The following is a 24,195-nucleotide window of genomic DNA, read 5'->3' as shown; positions in this document are numbered from 1 at the left end:
ATATGCCTTGAGAAAACGTGGAGTGAATGCTAAATACAGAATTACCCTGCGATTTCTAGACAATGGTAGGTTAGTCGGTCCTGGCCGTTGAAAAGCTCTGTCCATGGTCCTGAACATTCTCTCCCACGCAAATAGCATCACGGCCTAGCTTTGCGCCAGTTGAATTCCCGCCACTGCCAACGCAGAGACAGATCGGAAGTGTTCTAGGAAATCTTTTCTAGAGCCATAAATTTTTTTAAAAAACTTACCAGCCTCATCATTTATGCCTGCGTCTCGTTTTACATTACGACCAATGCAAATGTTGCAATGGGTTTTCAGAGGGAAAAGCTCTTAGAGATGGGAGGCGGCAGGCATGATGAGATGATTGCCTTGTAATTTGGCATTAGATTTCATGAAAGGTTTTGACAGGGGTGGCCCTCGGAGATGATGGGCTGACATTTTCTCTTGAGGCATCCTTCTGCCGAGGAGCCAGGTTGGAGGGGGAACTGGAGCTGGCCACCGGGAGGTGAGGCACCATCGGATACTTAGATCTATGCTCATGGGTCATCGGTTGATCAGGGGCAGACTGGACCTTTGATGTAGTGGGAGAATCCCTGAGGGGCAGTTTAGTGTAGGAGAGCCCATTTGGTTTAGTGGTTAGGAGTGTGGATTCTAATCTGGGAGAACCGGGTTTGATTCCCCACTCCCCCACGGGCAGCTGCCGGTGTGACCTTGGGTCAGTCACAAGTACTTTCAGAGCTGTTCTCTCAGGAGCAGTCCTCGAAAGAGCTCTCCCGGCCCCACCGACCTCACAGGGTGTCTGTTGTGGGGAGGGGAAGGGAAAGGAGATGGTAAGCTGCTCTGAGACTCCTTCAGGTAGTCGATTGACCCTCCCAGGCCCTAAAGACAACGGACTGGCAACAACCAAGGCCAGGGAGTTCTTGGTGGCAGCTCCGTACTGATGGAACAAGCTCCCAGAAGAGATCAGGGCCCTGCAGGACGTTTTACAGTTCTGCAGGGCCTGCAAAACAGAGCTCTTCCACCAGGCCTTCGACTATGGAGCCGCCGCCATCATCACCACCATCATCATTAAAGAGGCACCTGACTCCACCACAACAGCCTGTGCCAGTCCTATATATACGATAAAGACAGAGAACTGATGAACAGTGACCGTTGCCGCCATCCCGAAGGTATTAGTTTCCAACCAGCTAGCCCTTTATATTTTGAACTGTTTTTAGATGGTTTTATCTATGTTATCATTGTTTTTATGTTATTCTTGTAAACCGCCCTGAGCCTGCTTCGGTAGGGAGGGCGGGGTATAAATCAATCCATCCATCAAATAAATAAATATCCAATCTCTCCCTCTCTCTTCTTCTTCTTCTTCCAGACTGCTGCCTTGGGGGGAGGGGGCAGCATTGGTGGCCGAGAGGTAGCTGAACCGAGCAGCTCCTGAGACTCTAGCAAGTGTTTTAGGGGTTGCTCAGCTTTGACTCGGACTGTCAAAGCCAATGTTGTAGGCCCACCCACTCACAGCCATTGTTGCTTCAGCCCAGGTCCGAGTTACATGCAGGGGTCATTTCCTGCAGGAGCGCACAGGAGCGGAGCTCCGGCAGTAAAGAGCCCAGGGGGCGGGCACATGCAACAAGCCCCACCCCCTGCTCCCAGCAGCCCTCAGTCAGAGCAAGAAGCAGCCAGGTAAGTTGCAAATAAAGGGCTTCAAATAAACCGGTCCAAAAGAGTCCAGTGGTACTTTTAAGACCAGGTTTTATTCAGGTACAAGCTCTCCCTCCTCTGTGAGGACAGATCTCCACGTTCCCCCCCCCCAATAGCTAGGAATCCAAAAGAGTCCAGTAGAGCCTGAGCAGTGGGTGGTGCCTTCCGACACACTTCCGGTGATGTCAGGGGGTGTGGCACATGCAAATAAGTTATGCTCATGAGTTATGCTAATGAGCTCCTGCTTACATGGACCCGGCAACACTGCCAGCACCGCAGGGGATGTGTGGCCAAGCTTGCTGCAGGGCCCTTTTAATATCGCCATCTTCTCCGGGACCTCCTAGAAGGTCAGAATGCTTCTATGAACAGAAGAACACAAGAGAAGCCATGTTGGATCAGGCCAGTGGCCCATCCAGTCCAGCCCAGGTGCCATCAGAAAGTCCACCAGCGGGGCCAGAACTCCCTTTGAGTTGTGTGAGTCAGCTGAGTAAATCACAGAATCACACAGAGTTGGAAGGGGGTCCTACAGGCCATCTAGTCCAACCCCCTGCTCAATGCAGGATCAGCCTAGAGCATCCCTGACAAGGGTTTGTCCACCTGCTGCTTAGAGACTGCCAGGGAGGGGGAGCTCACCACCTCCCGAGGCAGCTGATTCCACTGTTGCACAACTCTGACTGTCAAAACGTTTTCCGTAATGTCCAGCCGGCACCTTCCCGCCCTTAATTTAAACCCCTTCTTGCGAGTCCTCTCCTCTGCTGCCGACAGGAACGGCTAGCTGCCCTCCTCTCCGTGACACAGCCCTTCTTCAAACCCTTCAAGATGGCAATCGTGTCTCCCTCCGCCTCCTCTTCTCCAGACTGAACCTTCCCAAGTCCCTCGGCCTTTCCTCGGAGGGCTCCTTGGTCTCCAGGCCCCACGATCATCCTCCTTGTCGCTCTTCTCTACACCCGCTCCAGTCTGCCGACATTCCTTTTGCTTCTTCTTCTTCTTCTTCTTCTTCTTCTTCTTCTTCTTCTTCTTCTTCTTCTTCTTCTTCTTCTTCTTCTTCTTCTTCTTCTTCTTCTTCTTCTTGTCAAAACGTTTTTCCTAATATCCAGCCGGTACCTTCCCACCCTTCATTTAAACCCATTATTTTAAACCTTAACTTAAGAAATGAAGTGGTCACGGTTAGATCCTTTGGGGTCGGAAGTGAGCTCCAGTGTGGTGCCAGGTCACCAAATACTGTACTGAGAAGCAATGCACTTCCTCTTCCTGCCCCCTTTTTGAAGGTAAAATATTTCCAGAAATAGGGGAAGCTCAGTGAACCGTGTGTATTAGTATTCTGTGCTACCAGGACTCTTCAGGGTAGCAAATCATGGACTCAGGTGACTTTCTCTTAGCGCACCTTCCTAAAAATAAAAATGTCTTTGCTATTTGGAGGAACGTTTTAAAGGCGTCTCTTGATTTCCCCACACTGAAAGCTAATGTTGTCTTTAAACATTTCCCCACTCTTACACCCCTTTATCAGTCTCCAGTTTCTCACCGGTGTCATCATTGATAGATGTCTCGGCAAAACGGTTACATTCAAAGAGCATCACGAAATTTCGGGGGGGAATTATGCCGTGGATCCAAACACTCCTAAACTTGTATAAAGCCCTTTGGAAAATGAAAACACATTTCATGCTTCCTAAGTGACAAAGAACAACAAGTTCCTTGGCAGGTCACTAAATACCTGATGGTTGTTATAGCTCGTCAGACCTCCAAAGCCCAGTAGCATTTTAGTTGTGTTTCCTGTTCAAAATGTTGGTCAGATGAACAGTAACATCAGTAAGTAAGAAAATGAAAACATGGATATTTTACAAAGGACAATTCTGCCTCCCAAAGTTTTTTAACTTCACAGGGTGACCCGCTAGACATCATCTACTTGAACTTGGAAAATATTTTTTTTGCAAAATCCCTCAGAAAAGACTCCTTAAATAACTTACTGTGCATAGAACAAAAGGCATCTCAGTGACTGGTTAAAATGCTTGTAACAGAGGGCAGAGTTGGATGGACCTTTTTCATAACAGAAGGAAGTATGCAATGGGGTTCACCTATAGATCCGTATTAGAAAAACTGCTTATGCTGATGTGTAATGAAGTCGGAGTCATCAGTGTGGTGTAGTGGACATGAGAAATGGACTCTAATCTGGAGAACTGGGCTTGATTTCCTCCTCCACATGAAGACTGCTGGTGTGACTTTGGGTCAGTCACAGTTCTCTCAGAGCTGTTCTCTCAGGAGCAGTTCTCTCAGAGCTCTCTCAGCCCCACCTACCTCACAGGGTGCCTGTTGTGGGGAGAGGAAGGGAAGAAGATTGGAAGCCGCTCTGAGACACATGAGGCCTGCTGGGTGACCTTTGGCCCGTCACAGTTCTCTCTGAACTCTCTCAGCCCCACCTACCTCACAAGGTGCCTGTTGTGGGGAGAGGAAGGGAACATGATTGTAAGCTGCTTTGAGACACCTGAGGTCTGCCAGGTGACCTTGGGCCAGGCACAGTTCTCTTGGAACTCTCTCAGTCCCACCTACCTCACAGGGTACCTGTTGTGGGGAGAGGAAGGGAAGGTGATTGTGAGCTGTTCTGAGACTCTGAGTGAAGGGAGGGGTATAAAAATTCAACTCTTTTACTTCTCCTCTTCGTCTTCCATGCTCACACAGAACACTGGCCATACCATTGACCAGTATGTAAGCTGCTTTGTGACTCCTTAGGTTAGAGGGGGGAAAAGGTAAAGGTAAAGGTTCCCTTGCTCGAAAGCCAGTCGAATCTGACTCTAGGGTTGCGGTGCTCATCTCCGTTTCAAAGCCGAAGAGCCAGCGCTGCCCGAAGACATTTCCGTGGTCATGTGGCCAGCATGACTAAACACCAAGGCGCACGGAATGCTGTTACCTTCCCACCGAAGTGGTACCTATTTATCTACTTGCAATTTCTTGCTTTCGAACTGCTAGGTTGGCAGGAGCTGGAACTAGAGATGGGAGCTCACTCCGTCATGCAGCACACTTGATTCTCGAACTGCTGAACTACCGACCTTCCACAGCCTGAAGTTCAGCGTCTTAACCACTTGAGCCACCGCAGCTCCTTCTAGGTTAGAGAAAAGCAGGCTATAAAAACCTATTCTTCTGCCAGCGAGACAGCCATGTTTTCACTATTGTCAAATTATTCACAATGGCAGAATCCCAAACATACAGCACAAAAGTTCTGAAAGGGTGACTGTACCACAGAATGGTAAATGAGCATCAGGGTATGAAATTACAAAATAGCACAGACTGGAATGAAGCAACCCAAGTCTGTATGTCCACTGATGAGACTAGGGCTGGTTAGAACCACCCACACAGAACATCTTGGGGTCATAATAGATGCTGACTGATACTGGGAGTGGAAACAAAACGTCCAGTATTGGGACTTACTTTGCAAGGGCATGAAAACAACATGGCAAGAGGCATAATGCCAATATATAAAATATGGTGCGTGCTCATTTGGAACAGTGACTCCACTTTTGGCTTCCCTTTTCCAGAAAAGGTGCTGGAGAGCTAGAGAACACACAAGCAATGTTCCCTCTAAGCTGTGGAGTCTTGTGAGCATATATTCTACTTTGTGAGCTCCTGGCATTAAAGTTGTGAGCGAGTGATCTGGCTACTGCATACATTAGTTTGCCCTGGAGCCATCCCTTCCTGAGCCAAGACAAAATTGTGTGAGCCGGAGGCTAAAAAACTGTGAGCCAGCTCACACTAACTCAGCTCAGAGGGAACACTGCACACAAGCCTTGCTCTTTCTCTCAAAGTCCAGTGAAACTGTACTTAACCATAGCTTCACACTCTCGGTGGCATAAAGATGTGATAAGTTCACAATATGTATTTACAAATAGGCAAGTTTAAGGAAAATTCTTATCTCCCCCCTCCCCATCTTTCAGCTCCGCAATCTCTTGTTTTCGGTAAAAATACAAGCGAATAATAGTTACACACAGTGAACATTTTTCAGATTGGTTGAGCCAATCCTTTTATCAGCCCCATTACTTTCAGACTGCATCACACTATCAATCTCTCAATTAAAGTAATTATCCACTTTCCCACATTAGAAGGGATTTCCATTTGGTAAGCAACTTACATTTTCTTCTGCATTTTATTCCACGCCTAATTTCACTGGGCATTATAAATGTGACTTCCAAAGCAAAATACATTTGAGTCTCTCTCCTTTTTTAACACATTTTACTTATTGGGGAATGAAAGAAGTCTTCCCCAAATCCTGTTTTTTCCCCCCATGAAGAATTCTCCCTGTGTAAACTGAGAGCACTTGCTTAGATTCCTGATAATCTACCAAGATGGCAAAAGGTCATTAATTGCGGCACAACTACACAACTCTCCGTTTTGAAAGAAGCAATTATAAACCAAGAAAAAAAACAATACTTACATTTCCCCCGCCCCCCTGTTGCTTTCTAAGATGAAGTCTCCAGGTTCCGCGGCATTAAGTCCAAACTTCCTCCAAGTGTCTCCCAGAAGGGTTGAGGAAATCCTACTCATAGACCCCTGCGCCCCATTCCTCTCGTGTGCAATTCCACCCCTGCTCCAGCTAAGTCCATTAGACCAGAGAGGGTGTCCGTGGCACGGGGAACGTGTGTGGCGAAAGGGTAGGATGGTGGCTTGGGGAGGGTGGGGGGAGGGAGGCGAGGAGGACTGTGTGTTTGTTTGGATCTTGGAAGTGGCTAATGCAGTTTTGCACTCTCTCCTGGGGAAGGCTGTAACCCGAGTAAGCAGAGCTGGGAAGGCTCGGCTTTGGCTCTTCCTAACAAACGCCATGCCAGGCTTGCAGAAATAAGGGTCTCTTTGGTGGCATGGAATCTTCACTGTCATGCTTTTGGACCAAATCAGTTATTTATTTGTTTATTTTTAAAGCAGGAAGGCAAAATCATGGGTTGTTGGGGTTGGGTTTTTTTGTTCGGTTTTTTTGCCTTTATTGACTGGAAAGGAGACCCCTTGAAAGTCAAAGTTCTGATGAAGGGAGCTTCGACTCTCAAAAACTTACACTTGGTATTTAAGGTGCTACTGGACTCATTTGAGTCCTCGCCCTTTCTAACTTAACACTCTTCTGTAAAGCGCATATTGCTTTTCTACTGCACACTAACACCCACCTGAAGAGAAGAAGGAGGAGAAGAAGAAGAAGAGAAGAAGAAGAAGAGAAGAAGAAGAGAAGAAGAAGAGAAGAAGAGAAGAAGAGATTGGATTTATACCCCGCCCTTCACTACCCAAAGGTGTCTCAGAGTGGCTTACAAACTCCTTTCCCTTCCCCTCCCCACAACAGACACCCTGTGAGGTAGGTGGGGCTGAGAGAACTCTTGACAGAAACTGCTCTTTTTCAAGAACAGCTCTTATCAGAACTATGGCTTGCCCAAGGTCATCCAGCCAGGTGCAAGCGGAGGAGTGGGGGAATCAAACCCGGTTCTCCCAGATTAGAGTCCGCACACTTAACCACTACACCAAACTGGCTCTCTTTGGAAGAGCCAGTTTGGTGTAGAAGAAGAGGAGGAGGAGGAGGAGGAGGAGGAGATTGGATTTATACCCTGCCCCTCACTTGGGAGTCTCAGAGCAGCTTACAAACTCCTTTCCCTTCCCCTCCCCACAACAGACACCCTGTGAGGTAGGCGGGAGTGGCTTACAAACTCCTTTCCCTTCCCCTCCCCACAACAGACACCCTGTGAGGTAGGCGGGGCTGAGAGAGCTCTTTCCAGAACTATCCTTGAGAGAACAGCTCTGACCAGAACTATGGCTTGCCCAAGGTCATCCAGCAGCTGCGAGTGGAGGAGTGGGGGAATCAAACCCGGTTCTCCCAGATTAGAGTCTGTGCACTTAACCACGACACCGAAAGGCAGCTTCCTGACTTGAAAAACTGGCAAGCTAAAGTTCAGCAGAGGTGGTGGAGAGGGGAGGTGAAGGAAAGACGAAGCAGAAGTGTGGTTGCATGCACTCAAGCTTCATATTGGTTAGTGGCAGGAGCCACCTTTTCCGTAGAAAAAGAGGTGCAGGAGCTCATTAGCACAACTCATTAGCATAGCTTGTTTGCATATGCCAAGCCCCCTGACATCACCGAAAGTGTGTCAGAAGGCAACACCCACCGCTCAGGCTCCACTGGACTGTTTTGGATTGCTAGCTATGGGGGGGGGATGCACAGATCTGCCCTCACAGAGGAGGGAGAGCTTGTACCTGAGGTGGGGGGGGCTCTGCAACTTACCTAGCTGCTTCTTGTTCCTCATGGCCTGACTGAGGGCTGCTGGGAGCAGAAGGCGGGGCTTGTTGCATGTGCCCACCCCCTGAGCTCCTTACTGCCGGAGCTGCGCTCCTGCGGGAAATGACCCCTGGTTAGTGGAGTTGCTAGCTCCAAGTTGAGAAATATCTGGAGATCTGGTAAGTGGAGCCTGAGAAGGGAGGGGTTTGGGAAGGGGAGGGGCATCAACAGGGTCTAATGCCATAGAGTCCACCTTCCACAGTGGCCATTTTCTCCAGGTGAACTGATCTCTGGGAGAACTCCAGCCACCACCTGGAGATTGGCAGCCCTCTGTGGGGGGGAATGAAAACTAAGCGGGTTGCAACAAGGCTCCACAGAAGAGGAGGGTTTTGAAGGAAGACATTGTTCAGGTGGTCTGATGTGGCACAGATACTAGCGAGGGCAGGACCTTCTATGAGGACATTTGACTCCAACTGCTAGAACACTTTATGCTAAATATTGGAGAAGAACAGAAGCACCTTCAAGAGAAGGAATTTTAAGAAAAAAATTGGAAACGGCGGAAATGGACAAACTAACTCTAACTTTGAAAGGGTAGCCAGAAGCCACATTTGAAAATACATGGTCAAGATTTTATAAGTGGTTGGAAGAAAGTGGTTAAGACACTGAACTGCAGGCTGTAGAAGGTCAGTAGTTCAGCAGTTCGAGACCCGGGTGCCGCATGATGGAGTGAGCTCCAGTCTCTCGTTACAGCTCCTGCCAACCTAGCAGTTCGAAAGCAAGAAATTGCAAGTAGATAAATAGGTACCACTTCGGTGGGAAGGGAACAGCGTTCCGTGCGCCTTGGTGTTTAGTCATGCCGGCAACATGACCACGGAAACGTCTTCGGACAGCGCTGGCTCTTCGGCTTTGAAACGGAGATGAGCACCGCAACCCTAGAGTCGGACTCGACTGGCTTTCGAGCAAGGGAACCTTTACCTTTACCTTAACACTTGTTAAGGATATATAAAGGACAATCTTGATATATTTGCAAGCGATATACATAACGATATAAAGCAAAATATATAAATGTATGACAAGTTAGGCATGAGTTTGTCAAGAAGGAATTGTAAGAATAATTTCCCCTCTTTTATGTTCGTTATGTCTTTTTTAAAAAATGGGGGGGGAGAGAACCCGGGAGCTTTTCAGCGTTTGAGGACAGCAGAGCCGAAGAGGTCACTGACAGGGACATTACGGGAGATAGCTGTCATAATAGTACAGGGCCCTTCCTACAAGGAGACTTGAGTTGTATACGTTGGCTTGTCCCTTCCTGTCCTTGTAAGAACCATGTGAGCTAAGTGAGGCCGAGAGGGCATGTGGAGAAACCTCCCCTCCCCATTCTGAGTTTTTAAAGTGTTCCTGGCTGCGGTCACACGGAACAGAAGCCACACAAGTGAGACGGAAAACAGGCGGAGTTTCCGGGCGCGATCTCACCAGCACATCTGGGAAGCGTAGCACTCCCGTGGCTCAACCGAGGCTTCCAGCCGAAACTGCGTGGCAAAAAACTAGTACCTCGGAGGTACTAGTTTCCGGAAACTGCGGGGCAAGGGCGGGCGTCTGATCGCGTTTCCGGTGGCATCCGGCGCCCGCCCATGTCTCCTTGCAAATAAGGTGTGTGTTTTTTGTCCAAGTCTCTGTGGATGCGCACACGCACCCAACGGAGCATGCGCATTTGTCGTGTACACACACAAAAAAACAGTTTGCCGCGGCATGCGCTTCTTCGTTGCGCGCCGGCTTGTCCTGTGATCAGCACCTCTCCCTTGCCATGGAACCTCCACAGTACCTCCACAGGACCTCCACGGGAGGTCTGATCGCGTAACCACGCAGTAGTTTGCCCCAGGGCAAACAGCCACGCTTCTCCCCTGCAGTTTCCTGCCCGTGTGACCGGGGCCCCTGTTTCTTTTTCTCTTCTCTCTGGAAGGGCAGGAAGCTAGGGCAATTACCTGCCATAGGCCCCGGTTACACGGCAACGTTGCCGCGGGAGAGGCACAGAAGTGGGCAGATTATCCAGGCGCGATCACACCCCAACATCTGGGAAGTGGAGCGCACCCGTGGTTTACCGCCGAGAATGCGGATTTAAAAACTAGTACCTCCAAGGTACTAGTAAACGTTTGCCACGGGCTGCCTCCAGACGCCTGTGGTGTGATCGCGCCGGCGCGTGGCATTCCCCTCCGGTCCCTCGTTTACCCGCTGGCGCCGAGGGAAGGACCTGTGCTGTGCCGTCAGCGCGTCTGATCGCGTAATCGCGGATCAAACTGCGCCGGGGCAATTAGCCACGCCTCCCCCCCGCGATATCCGGCCCATGTGCCCGGGGCCAGTTATGTAAATGGATTGACTCACAAAGGAGCTGAGGGATTTGGTGTTAGGAATCTCCAGGTGACTCCTGGAGGTTTCCCAGAATGCCTGCAAGGAGGGCTCCCAGGATGCACCTGGGTGTCTCAGGTAGGCTTACCAAGTACCTACTGCGAATCGGCGGGGGGACACATGCTTTCCCACCGGAACATTCCTGCCTGTAACGCACCCGCATTGTATGAACGTCAGCACGCTGGGCACGTAGCCGGGCGACGCTCTGGCAATGGGGCTGAAAACTCGGTGGTACCATCGAGTTTTCAGTCCCATTGCTAGAGCGTCGCCCGGCTACGTGCCTACGTTACGTCTGGGCGACAGTATAGTGCAGCGTGTGTGTTTTCCCCGCGGGAATGTTCCCACCAAGAACTGTCAGTTCTCCGCCGATTCACGGTAGTTACTTGGTAACCCTACGTCACGTCTGGACGACAGTATAGTGCAGCGTGTGTGTTTTCCCGGCGGGAATGTTCCCGCCAAGAACTGTGTGTCCCCTGCCGATTCACGGTAGGTACTTGCAGAGGTCGATTCGGGGGGGGATCGCGGGGGATCGCAGTTCCCCTGGGTGAGGTGTGGGGGGGCAGGGCACACGACAAAGCCCCGCCCCCTGCTTCCGGCTGCCCCGCTTCCGGCCCTCATTCAGCTAGGAGGTAGGAGAAGAGGGAGGGTAAGTTGCTTCCTCCCCACCTCTCCCCACCCCTGCCTGCCTGGGGCCAGGGAGGGCATTCGCGGGGCTTCCTCGCACTCCCGCCGGCCTTGCAGGTCCACCGCCGGGGCCCTGATGTCAGGGGGTGTGGCATATGCTAATGAGTTATGCTAATGAGTTCCCCTAGCTCTTTTTCTACGAAACGACCCCTGGGTACTTGGTAACCCTAGTCCCAGGGTCCACTTGGGTGACCTGGGCGGACCAGGGCAAAAGGGGGTGGAGAGTGATGTAGAGTGGGTGGAGTCAGAGGTTTAATAAGAGTGCTTGTTCTCAAGAGGGAGGGTCTCTCTGGACTCTTGGTGCTGATCTTTGGGAGAGGACAGACGGCTGGGCTCTGTTCTACAGGCCAGGAGCCATTGGCCATGTGGCCCGAGGTAATGAGATACCTTTAGAACCTTTTGTAACTTTCTAAGCTTGAAATTGGCGGCTGCAGTGGCTCAAGTGGTTAAGACGCTGAACTGCAGGCTGTGGAAGGTCAGTAGTTCAGCAGTTCGAGATCTGAGTTGCCACATGGCGGAGTGAGCTCCCGTCTCTAGTTCCAGCTCCTGCCAACCTAGCAGTTCGAAAGCAAGGAATTGCAAGTAGATAAATAGGTACCGCTTCGGTGGGAAGGGAACAGCATTCCGTGCGCCTTGGTGTTTAGTCATGCCGGCCACATGACCATGGAAACGTCTTCGGACAGCGCTGGCTCTTCAGCTTGGAAACAGAGATGAGCACCGCAACCCTAGAGTCGGACTCGACTGGCTTTCGAGCAAGGGAACCTTTGCCTTTACCTAAGCTTGAAATTGCCTACTCTATTTCAACATCTAGTAGAGTTAAGTCTTTAGAACCAGGGAAAGAAGGATGCGATTATGACCAACTTTTATTTGTCCTCCTGGTTGCTGATCTGGTGCTGTGCTAAGAGCATGCTTGTAACCTTTTCCCTCTTTTTAATAAATATTTTACCTTTTGAAGCTGGGTCGTGTTCTCTGGACCACGTAGTTTCCCCAGCCGCCTTAGACCACGCTGCTGTAAGAGGGGAGTCCCAGGAAGCGGGTAGGCAAGCAGTCAAGGCACCTGTTGCCAATCCTCCAGGGAGCCCCCAAAGAAGGGATTTGGCCCCTGTGTTAAGCAGGAGCGGGGTAGCAGGGGGCCAGAGGCAGAGCCTCAGTTTGAGAAGGGGTGTCGGGAGTCTGTCCCTCCTGGCAGGAATACCCCAAAAGGACAGTGGTGGTGGCGGTACCCTAGTGGGAAGAAGTGGAATAGCACCCTCCAGGAACTGGCATAGGCCCAGGAGGGGGTTGGCAGAACAGGGTCTGTGAGTCAGAACAGGCCTGTTCCGCCACAGGGCATGAGGTTCATCAGTGAACAGAGCTTGTTTGAACCTTGTTCTTCACAGGACAATGTCCAGCACGCTACCCACTACACCGCACTGCCTCTGTGGGGATAATAGGACATATCATAGTGGGGCAAATAGTTCTGGAAGGGCAGGAAGGCATGGGAGGAGCCTCGCCCGCGCCGTCAAGCAATCTGCAAACTGCATTTGGAGTGATTTACTCAGCCATTTGGCATCACTTCTTTGACATCATATTATTTTAAATTAAGAGCAGCAAGAAAAAGGCTGCCTGTTGAGATCAATCAGCTGACGCCGTGACACACACTCGATTCACTCTCTGCCTTAGAAGAATCATAGAATCATAGAGATGGAAGGGTCCTCCAAGGTCATCTAGTCCAACCCCCTGCACAGTGCAGGACATTCACGATGACCTCCTCCCCCCACATCCCCAGTGACCCCTGTTCCATGCCAAGAAGATGACAAAAAACCTCCAGGATCCCTGGCTAAACCGGCCTGGAGAAAAAGGCTTGTGCAGTTCGACTTCCCCAACTTCTGCCTGAGTATGTTAGACAGACAGTGTAGTGGTGGAATTGGTCATCAAGCCTCAGCCCATAAATGGCCACCCCAAAGGGTTTTCAAGGGAAGAGACATTCAAAGGTGTTTTGCCGTTTCCTGCCTCTGCGTGGCAACCCTGGGCTTCCTTGCTGGTCTCCCATCCAAACACTAACCAGGGCTGACCCCGCTAAGCTTCCAAGATCTGACGAAGTCAAGCTAGTCCTGGCCAGCCAGGTCAAGGTGAGAGACACCATACCCAGCAACAATCGACCAACGTGTGCATCGGCTTGCAGGGTATGCTGGAGACCCTAAGCATCCTGATAGGTCTACAGAAGCATGATAAAAAGTAGAGACATCACCCTGCCAACAAAAGTCCGCATGGTCAAAGCAATGGTATTCCCAGTAGTCATGTATGGCTGCGAGAGGTGGACTATAAGGAAGGCCGAGCGCCAAAGAATGGATTCTTTTGAACTACGGTGCTGGAGAAGACTCTTGAGCGTCCCTTGGACTGCAAGAAGATCAAATCAGTCAATCCTAAAAGAAATCAACCCCGACTGTTCCCTGGAAGGCCAGATAATGAAACTGAAGCTCAGATACTTTGGCCACCCAATGAGAAGGGAGCACTCACTGGAGAAGACCCTGATGCTGGGAAAGACTGAAGGTCAAAGAAGACGGGAACGGCAAAGGATGGGATGGTTAGACAGTGTCATAGATGCAATGAACATGAAGTTGAGCAAACTTCAGAGGACGGCGGAAGACCGGAAGGCCTGGCGTGATCTGGTCCATGGGGTCACGGAGAGTTGGACTCAACTGTGCGACTGAACAACAAAAAAAAAACCTGTTGAGACATCTATGGAAGCAGAGTGGTGGAGTTCTCCTTACTACCTGTAAAACCACGCAGACCACTGGTTCAGCAAGTAAATGCCAGATAATGGGCATAGGGAGGGGATTCCCCAGAGAGGGCACTAATTCCTGATAGTCACTCTGTTCATGTGGGGCCACAGCTCAGTGGCAGAGCATCTGCTTGGCATGCAGAAGGTCCCAGGTCCAAGCCCCAACATCTCCATGTAAAAGGACCAGGCAGCAGGTGATGGGGAAAACCTCAGCCTGAGACCCTGGAGAGCTGCTGCCAGTCTGAGTAGACAATACTGACCTTGCTGGAGCCAGTGGTCTGATTCAGCAGAAGGCAGCTTCACATGTATATTTCAGAAGAGGGAGCAGGTAGGTCCTGGACTAGGATTCATCTGAGAGCAAAGGGTCCTCCAGATATCCCAGGCCAAGACGCTTTCTCAGAGGTTGAAAACTGTGTTCTCCAGGCCCTGCGTCTGTAATCCACTTCCATGCCTGTAACTCTCATCCTCCAGTGATAGACTTTCCTACCGCCTGACTAATTTATACCAGCAAAATGCCTGTTATGACCACAGAAATGTGTGATGAAGGAGGAGGAGATTGGATTTATACCCCGCCCTTCACTGCCCAAAGGAGTTTCAGAGCAGCTTACAATCTCCTTTCCCTTCCTACACCAGTTTGGTGTAGTGGTCAGGGGTCATTTCCTGCAGGAGCGCACAGGAGCGGAGCTCCGGCAGTAAAGAGCCCAGGGGGCGGGCACATGTAACAAGCCCCACCCCCTGCTCCCATCAGCCCTCAGTCAGAGCAAGAAGCAGCCAGGTAAGCTGCAGAGCCCTCCCACCCCGCTCAGTCCAAAACAGTTCAGTGGCACCTTTAAGACCCAGTTTTATTCAGGTACAAGCTCTCCCTCCTCTGCGAGGAAAGATCTGCACGTTCTCTCCCCCCCCCCAATAGCTAGCAATCCAAAACAGTCCAGTGGAGCCTGAGCGGTGGATGTTGCCTTCTGACACACTTCCGGTGATGTCAGGGGGTGTGGTGTATGCAAATGAGTTATGCTAATGAGCTCCTGCACCTCTTTTTCTACAAAATGACCCCTGGTAGTGGTTAAGTGTGTGGACTCTAATCTGGGAGATCCGGGTTTGATTCCCCACTCCTCCGCTTGCACCTGGCTGGGCGACCTTGGTCAAGCCCTAGTTCTGGCACAGCTGTTCTTGAAAAAGAGCCTATTCTGTCAGAGTTCTCTCAGCCCCGCCTACCTCACAGGGTGTCTGTTGCGGGGAGGGGAAGGGAAAGGAGTTTGGAAGCCGCTCTGAAACACCTTTGGGTTGTGAAGGGCAGGGTATAAATCCAATCTCTTCTTCCTCTCTTCTTCTTTCCCAACAACAGACCTCCTGTGAGGTAGGTGGGGCTGAGAGGACTGCCCTTGAGATAACAGCTCTGAGAGAACTGTAGCTTGCCCAAGGTCACCTGGCTGGCTGCAAGTGGAGGACTGGGGAATCAAACCTGGTTCTCCCGGATTAGAGTCTGCGCTCTTAACCACAACACCAAACTGGCTCTTGGATGGTAGACCATCAAGGAATTCCAGGGGTCCTACACAGAAGCAGGCAATGGCAAACCACCACTGATCATCTCATGCCTTGGAAAACCTGTGAGGGGATCACCATAGTCAACTGCAAATTGACAGGACTCTCTGCCAGACCTCCAGCTTTCAACAGCTGATGTTGCCCGACCAGGCAGACGCTATATGTGGGATTATTTTGTCTGGATGATGAAGAACCAGGCGTTTGGAAGTGATGACAAGTGGCTGATCATTGGTCTGCATCAGAGGCAGGGAAGTGGTTGTAATCAGGTATTGAGAGTTTGGCTGGGTGCCTGAACAGGCATTGATTGCACAACTGGGTAAGTCATTATCCCTGGAAATGTATTGGACTTGGAAAGAATAAATCATGCAGGCAGGTCTTTGAATCTGGGACAGATCAGAAGATGTCTGAAGAAAATCTCCCAGTTATCTGCGATGACATTTTTACAAAATATATAAATAAATCTGGCATCAACGACCTTTGCGATCTTGAGTGATTGCGGCTCAGTGTAAAGGGGAAGACAGATCAGACCTGTAGTCAGGGGTCATTTAGTAGAAAAAGAGGTGCAGGAGCTCATTAGCATAACTCATTAGCATAACTTATTTGCATATGCCACACCCCTTGACATCACCAGAAGTGTGTCAGAAGGCAACACCCACTGCTCAGGCTCCACTGGACTGTTTTGGATTGCTAGCTATTGGTGGGGGAACACATGCAGATCTGTCCTCACAGAGGAGAGAGAGCTTGTACCCGAATAAAAAAGGTAAAGGTAAAGGTTCCTTTGCTCGAAAGCCAGTTGAATCCGACTCTAGGGTTGCGGTGCTCATCTCCGTTTCAAAGCCGAAGAGCCAGTGCTGTCCAAAGACGTTTCCGTGGTCATGTGGCCGGCATGACTAAACACCAAGGCGCACGGAACGCTGTTACCTTCCCACCGAAGTGGTGCCTATTTATCTACTTGCAATTTCTTGCTTTCGAACTGCTAGGTTGGCAAGAGCTGGAACCAGAGACGGGAGCTCACTCCGTCATGCGGCACCCGGGTCTCGAACTGCTGAACTACTGACCTTCCGCAGCCTGCAGTTCAGCGTCTTAACCACTTGAGCCACCACAGCTCCTACCTGAATAAAACTTGGTCTTAAAAGTGCCACTGGACTGGTGGATGGCTGCCTATTCACAATAACCTCTATGTCGCTTTTTGGCAAGGTAGGCAAACAAAGCCCATCTGGGAAGCGCAGAAACATGTTTCCACCCAATACCTTTTGAGATCGCAGAAAGTGCCATCAATTCACATCCAACTTATGGTGACCCCCCCATAGCGTTTTCAAGGTGAGAGAGTACAGAGGTGGTTTGTCATTGCCTGCCTCTGCCTAGCATCCCGAGACTTCCTTGGTGGTCTCCCATCCACGTACTAACCAGGGCTGACCCTACGTAAGAACATAAGAGAAGCCAATGTTGGATCAGGCCAATGGCCCATCTAGTCCAACACTCTGTCACACAGTGGCCAAAAATACCAGGTGCCATCAGGAGGTCCAGCAGTGGGGCCAGGACACTAGGAGCCCTCCCACTGTTGCCCCCCCCCCACCGAGCACTACTACTACTATGAGGACTTCTTCTTCTTCCCCAAGCACCAAGAATACAGTGCATCACTGGCCCCAGTCTGTGAGTTCCTATCTATACCTTGTGGCTAAGAGCCACTGATGGACCTCTGCTCCATATGTTTATCCAGGTCCCTCTTGAAGCTGTCCATGCTTGTAGCCGCCACCACCTCCTGTGGCAGTGAATTCCATGTGTTCCTCACTCTTTGGGTGAAGGAGGACTTCCTTTTACCCGTTCTAACCCGACCGCTCAGCAATTTCATGGAGTGCCCCATGAGTTCTTGTATTGTGAGAAAGGGAGAAAAGTCCTTCTTTCTCGACCTGCTCTATCCCATGCATAATCTTCTAAACCTCGATCGTGTCACCCCTCAGTCATCGTTTCTCCAAGCCAAAGAGCCCCAAGCGCTTTTAATCTTTCTTCATAGGGAAAGCGTTCCAACCCTTTTATCATTCTAGTTGCCCTTTTCTGCACTTTTCCCAATGCTATAATATCCTTTTTGAGGTATGGTGACCAGAACTGTACACAGTACTCCAAATGAGGACGTACCATCGATTTATACAGGGGCATTCTGATACTGGCTGAGCTTCTGAGATCACGCTAGCCGAGGCCCAGCCAGGTCAGGGCTCCTTCTGAGATAGGAAGCTGCAAATGCCAATGGCAAATCCTTGAAGAACAGAGGGGTGGCTGCTCTCCCCTCCCCCCCCCCTTTCTCAGTGCCTTCTGCAATAGAATAAGGAACTTTGCATGAAAGTTTATAGAATGCAAGCCTGGAGAAACGGTGCTAAAAGGCTAAGCTGCCCGCTTGGGGATTGCTCTGGCACAGAGAGCATCTTAATCGAAGTGGACAAATACTGAATGGATGATAATGGACATTTGAGAGATGAATTAATTCCTAAGGATGGGAAACCTTTCAGTATTGTATGTGCTTACAGCACACAAAGAACACCACTTGTTGAAAGTAATGTCAGCTGATTTACGGCAAAACTCGCAGGAAGGAAACTATAGCGTTCTGGTGCAATCAGGGCCTTGAAAGAAGCAACGTCCTAGGTTTCAAATTTAGGGCAGGGATTCCTGAAAATGCAACTTCCAGGGGGTGATGAACACATGGAATCCACTGACGCAGGAAGTAAGGGTGGCCACAAGGACAGACAGTTTCAAGAGGGGATTGGATGAATGTATGGAGCAGCGGTCCATCAGTGGCTATAGGCCACAAGGTATAGAGAGAACACTATGTGTGGGACAGTGATGCTCTGTCTTATTGGTGCTTTGGGGGCAACAGTGGGAGAGTTTCTGCAGTTCTGGCCCCGCTGGTAGATCTTCTGGTGGCACTTGGGTTTTGGCAAGTGTGTGACACAGAGGGTGCATTCACACGGGGCATTTGCAACGGTATAGGTGCCGGTTGGAACCGGTGTACTTACAGGCGTTCACACGGCGAACATCTGCCTTCCGTCCCTAACCGTTGCAAAGACCTTTAAACCGTTGTATTCTGCCACTAGGTCCCCAAGTGGTGGTATCCTGAGTGCAACGGTTGTAATCCGCTTTACCCCCCGTCTGATCGCTCTCCACTGTTGTAGAGCCACTTCTGTTCAGAAGCCCGAGGCTTCCGATTTTCGCCCGCCATTTTTTTTTAGGTCAGCGATATGCGCTTGGGCGAAGCTTCGCCCCGGTGTTTGTTTAAAAAAAAGAAGAAGAAAAGGTCCTTAGTTTAACTTTTAGAGGAGTCCGGGACCTCAGGGAGGCCACTTTACTCTTTAAACTTTAAAGGTAAGTCCTTACCTTTAAACTTTAAATGTAAGACGGGGTGTTTTGCGCATGCGTGAAGATCGCCATTCTGTGGATGGCTGCCTATGCGCATGCGCAAACTGTGTTACCGGTTCCAACCGGTACAGTTTACGCCCCATCTGAATGCACTCAGAGTGCTGGACTGGATGGACCACTGGCCTGATCCAGCATGGCTTCTCTGATGTTCTTATGGGTGTAAAAAAACCCTGCTGCATTGGGTTGGAAACAGACAGGTGGGAATTACAACTGACCTCCAGACTGTATTTTTGCTTCTCTGTTTATTATCTATTTAAAGCATTTATACCACTTCTCCTGGAGGAAACGGCTGCTCTGGAAGGTGGACTGCGTGGCATTATACCCTGCCAAGATCCCTCCCTTCCCTGAACACCACTCTCCCAGGCTCCACCCTCAAATCTCCTGGTATTTCCAAACCTGGAGTTGGCAGTCCTACAGTTGGACCAGACTAAAGGTCAATTTAGGGCCTAACTACACATTCAGATTTTAAGACTTCCTTGGACCCAACTCAGGTTACCCATGACCACACAGCAGCGGCCACAAAGTGGTGGACTCCATGAGAATGAGTTAAGTATGAGGTCCCCCAGATGGAACTGGATGGTTTAGTGGTAGAACATCTGCTTTGCATGCAGAAGGTCCCAGGTTCAATCCCCAGCATCTCCAATTGAAAGGATCAAGTAGTAGGTGATGGGGAAGGCCTCTGCCTGAGACCCTGGAGAGCCGCTGCCAGTCTGAGTAGACAATACTGATTTTGATGGACCAAGGGTCTGATTCAGTATAGGGCAGCATCATGTGTGTTCATGAGCTGCTTTGTATCATGCAACAGAGGCATAGTATCCAAATCATAGTCCTACGTACACCATATTGGTCAGGCCACACCTGGAGTACTGAGTACTGTGTGCGGTTCTCTGGAGGCCTCGCTTCAAGAAGAATGTGGACAGAATGGAGTGGGTGCAGAAGACAGTGATGAAGATGATGAGGAGCCTGGAGACCAAACCCAGTGAGGAGAGGCTGAGGGACTTCAAGGATGTTCAGTCTGGAGAAGAGGAGGTTGGGGGGGGCATGATGACTGTCACTTGGAGGAGGGCAGGGAGCTGTTTAGGGCTGCCAAGCCACGGCGGGGGATCCGCACGTCTTCACAGGATCCCTGCTGCGGGGGACAGCGATACGTGTTGCACCGCTGTCGCCAGGATGTGACACTATGCGTCGCTCTGGCAACAGGACTCCAAACAGCCCTGTTGCCAGAGTGATGCGTAGTGTCACATCCTGGTGACGGCGGTGCAACGGGTATCGTTGTCCCCCGCGGCAGGGATCCTGTGAAGATGTGCAGATCCCCTGCGGCGGCTTGGCAGCCCTAGAGCTGTTCCTGTTGGCAGCAGAGGAGAGGACTCACAATAATGGGTTTAAATTATGAGTAAGAAGATACTGACTGGATATTAGGAAAACATTTTTTTTATAGTAAGAGTAGTTCAACAGTGGAATTGGCTGCCTAGGGAGGTGGTGAACTCCACGGATCCTGCATTGAGGAGGATGACCTGTACGGCCCCTTCCAGTTCTATTATTCTATGCAGACATTTTCTTGAGCTGTTAGTGTGACAAGGAATGATAGTTGATGTGTGTTTTATGTTTGATTGTTTATAAGCTACTGCCCCTTTAAGACTGAAACTCCTAAGCTTGCCTCCAGTACCTGGTACACCTTCTCCCTGTTTGTTAATGGGCAGCTGAGGCTTTTCATAGCACAAGGGAAATGACATCACCCGGTAAATAAATATAAAGCCAATATAAAGCCAACAGTCGTGTTAGTCTGACCCGCAATCAACAGTCATAAGACTTATAAGAATCGCTGTACATGTAATGAATCTTCTTCAGGAGATATTCTGTAGTACACAAAAATGCAATTTTTAGATTATGTATAACACCAATCACAAGAAACAAGAGACAATACAATAATCTTATTGCTTACTTACATAGAGGTGCCAAAGCTCTCATTTTCATAAAAGCTAGACAACAAGTCTTAAGCATCTGCAACATAATAATTTTATCTTTGTTATGAACACATATAAGATATTTCAAAATATTTCAAATTACAACTAATCAGCCTAGTAATAACTCACATCACGATTCAGATAGGACGCTGATCTCAATTAACACACAGTGTTTTTTTCTGGATCCTAGGCGTCTCTCTCATTTTTTGAAACGTTGGTAAATAATCCGGAGATGACGTTGTACCTTGGTTTATAAATTCTATTAAGTTGTGTATCATATTGTAATGCTTCAGAGCACAATACATGTACAGCAATTCTTATAAGTCTTATGACTGTTGATTGCAGGTCAGACTAACACGACTGTTGGCTTTATATTTATCTGTTTTAGTCGTGTGTGTCCAGATTTTTTTGTAACATTATCACCTGGTAAATAACATCCCATTAAGCCTATGTTAAAGGGACAGAACTTTTTTTTCCTCTTTCCAGGCAACTCTAGGGGGGTGTTTTGCCAGATTTGTGGTCTCAAGCTAGGGGAAAAAATGGGATGCATAGAAAATCAATTAGGTGGAGTAGATGCGGGGGAAATCGGGCAAAGCTGTGGGGCAAAATGCTGCCATGCAGCACATGGTGTGAAATTGACACGTACGATCCGGGCAAATGGAAGAGCAAGCAGGGAGCAGCAGTTTGTGGAAAATCAGTCTTAGCCTATTGCTTCGATGTTGACTTGGGCCTATTATGCACTGGTGTTTCCCCTCACATTCACCATGTCCATTGGATTTTATTTTCATTCTGCATTGATTTTCCTCCCTTCAAGAAGAGAAGAGATTGGATTCATACCCAAGGGAGTCTCGGAGCAGCTTACAAACTCCTTTCCCTTCCTCTCCCCACAACAGGCACCCTGTGAGGTAGGTGGGGTTGAGAGAGCTCTGACAGAAACTGCTCTTTTCCAAGAACAGCTGTTGTCAGAAGTATGGCTTGCCCAAGGTCATCCAGCCAAGTGCAAGTGGAGGAGTGGGGAATCGAACCCAGTTCTCCCAGATTAGAAGAGAAGAAGAAGAAGAGAAGAGATTGGATTTATACCACGCCCTTCACTACCCAAAGGAGTCTCAGAGTGGCTTACAAACTCCTTTCCCTTTCCCTCCCCACAACAGACACCCTGTGAGGTAGGTGGGGCTGAGAGAGCTCTGACAGAAACTGCTCTTTTTCAAGAACAGCTCTGACAGAACTATGGCTTGCCCAAGGTCATCCAGCAGCTGCAAGTGGAGGAGTGGGGAATCAAACTCGGTTCTCCCTGATTATAGTCCGAGCACTTAACCACTACACCAAACTGACTTTCTGGTCGCTGTTTCCCTGGGTTTTCTGAGAGTGCTTTGCGCCGATTTTTTCCTTGTTTCACTTCCAAGCCAAAGCTAATTCAGAAGCATACAGATTCCTTCGGATTTCCCACCACCTCCCTTTTTGCCACCCCTCGAAGGTCACTCTCCTACCCATATCGTGGTCATTCCTCCCACTCTGCACTTTACGCCATCCTCCCCCCTTCATCAGTGTACAAGCTCCATTGATTATTTTTTCCCTTCTTGTTTTAATTTTTAAATGTTTTTTACAAGTGGCATGAGCCTAGTGATATGAGACTATCGCTAGTCTCAGATCAGTGAATTAAAAAAATTAAAATGACCGGGGGGGGGGAGTTTAAAAGGAGCTGCATGGAATTGTGCAATCTCCCCTAGCTCAAGGGGGATATTTTTTTCTCAAGAACAAAAAGCCTTTCAGTGCTAATTGCCAAGATAGTCCTAACACAATAAAATAACTTTTTAATTATTTTAAACGACAACAACAACAAGAAAGCATTCAAAACATTGAACTACGTTGGAACTAGGTACATCCCTTGCTCCAGTTGGGTGGAGTGGTTAAGTGCGCGGACTCGGACTCTAATCAGAAAAGAACCAGGTTTGATTCCCCAACTCCTCCACATGCAGCTGCTGGATGACCTTGGGCAAGCCATAGTTCTGTCAGAGCTGTTCTCTCAAGGACAGTTCTGGAAAGAGCTCTCTCAGCCAGGCAGAGTTCCCTCTAAGCTGAGTTAGCGTGAGCTAGCTCACAGTTTTTCAGCCTCTGGCTCACACATTGTTGTCTCAGCTCAAGAAGGATGGCTCCAGGGCAAACTAATTCATGCAGTAGCCAAATCACTCACTCACAATTTTAATGCCAGTAGCTCACAAAGTAGAAGCTTTGCTCACAAGACTCCACAGCTTAGAGGGAGCATTGCTCAAAGGGTGTCTATTGTGGGGAGGGGAAGGGAAAGGAGATGGCAAGCTGCTCTGAGATTCCTTTGGGTAGGGAAGGGTGGGGTATAAATTCATCCTCATCCTCCCCCCCTCCGTTTCTTCTCCTCCTCCTCCTCCTCTTCTAAAGGATACTTCACCAAGGCAATGTGAACCATTTCCAGCTACAGACAGTTGGGCAATCGTAAGTATTGCTAATCCAATCCAGTCATTGGTAAAGGCAGCTCGAATCACCCAGGATGAGGCATCAGGAGGACACTTAAGCCCATCACTCACTCTTGGTTCTTTGTCAATATGCTAAACCCATCCAATGATCCTCCCACCTTGGAATATCAGGTATTTCCCTATTAATCTCCTTGTCAGATTTTGACATCAGTTACCTTCAAACTGCCCAGTCAAATTCAAACCTCATATCAAATTCAAACCTCTCAGTCTGGGGCCAGTGATGCTCTGTCATCTTGGTGCTGTGGGGGGGGGGGGTCAACAGTGGGAGGGCTTCCAGTGTCCTGGCCCCACTGGAGGACCTCCTGATGGCCCCTGGTATTTTTGGCCACTGTGTGACACAGAGTGTTGGACTGGATGGGCCATTGGCCTGATCCAACATTGGCTTCTCTGATGTTCTTATCTTGGACCAAATCATGTTCCTGGGAAAGTTGGCTCACACGCAGCGTTCCCTCTAAGCTGAGTCCATGTGAGCCAGCTCGTAGTTTTTTAGCCTCCAGAGCACAGGTTTTTGTCTCCGCTCAGGAAGGGGTGGCTCCAGAGCAAACTAATTTATGTAGTTGCCAAATCGCTCGCTCACAACTTTAATGCCGATAGCTCACAAAGTAGAATTTTTGCTCACTGGACTCCACAGCTTAGAGGGAGCATTGCTCCCATGTCCAGCTATGGGACCCTTCCCCCATAAAAGGACCATCCCAACACAGGGGACCGCGTGCCAGGTTCTCCCACTACCTGACCACCCCTGCAACTGTGCTGGAGGCTTCTCTCCAGATCTCAGGCCCAGGATTTCAGGTTGCATGTCCCTTCCCTAAAACTTCCCAGTTTCCTCCCTTTTCTTTTTTATCAAGTGGCACCCTCTTGCTGGGGTCTTTGGGGGGGGGAATGTGATCGTGTAGGCAGAGGTCATTTCGGGGGGGAATGCGGGGGAATGCAGTTCCCCCAGGTGAGGTACGGGGGGCGGGGCACATGACGAAGCCCCGCCCCCTGCTTCCGGCTGCCCCGCTTCCGGCC

General features: G+C 49.6%; 1 protein-coding gene across 1 annotated transcript in view; it reads right to left on the bottom strand.

The window, feature by feature from the left end:
- Positions 1–1,033: 1,033 nt before the first annotated feature.
- LOC107114971 (sodium channel protein type 5 subunit alpha-like) overlaps positions 1,034–24,195 on the bottom strand; it is a 79,224-nt gene continuing 56,062 nt past the window's right edge. Inside the window, exon 9 of the mRNA XM_015416578.1 lies at positions 1,034–1,110. Within this exon, the coding sequence (XP_015272064.1) occupies positions 1,034–1,110 (77 nt within the window). The remainder of the gene's footprint in view (positions 1,111–24,195) is intronic.

This window comes from Gekko japonicus, unplaced genomic scaffold, assembly GCF_001447785.1.
Source record: "Gekko japonicus isolate JY-2015 unplaced genomic scaffold, Gekko_japonicus_V1.1 scaffold3766, whole genome shotgun sequence".
NCBI lineage: Eukaryota > Metazoa > Chordata > Lepidosauria > Squamata > Gekkonidae > Gekko > Gekko japonicus.
This window is presented reverse-complemented; position numbering and strand designations above follow the sequence as displayed.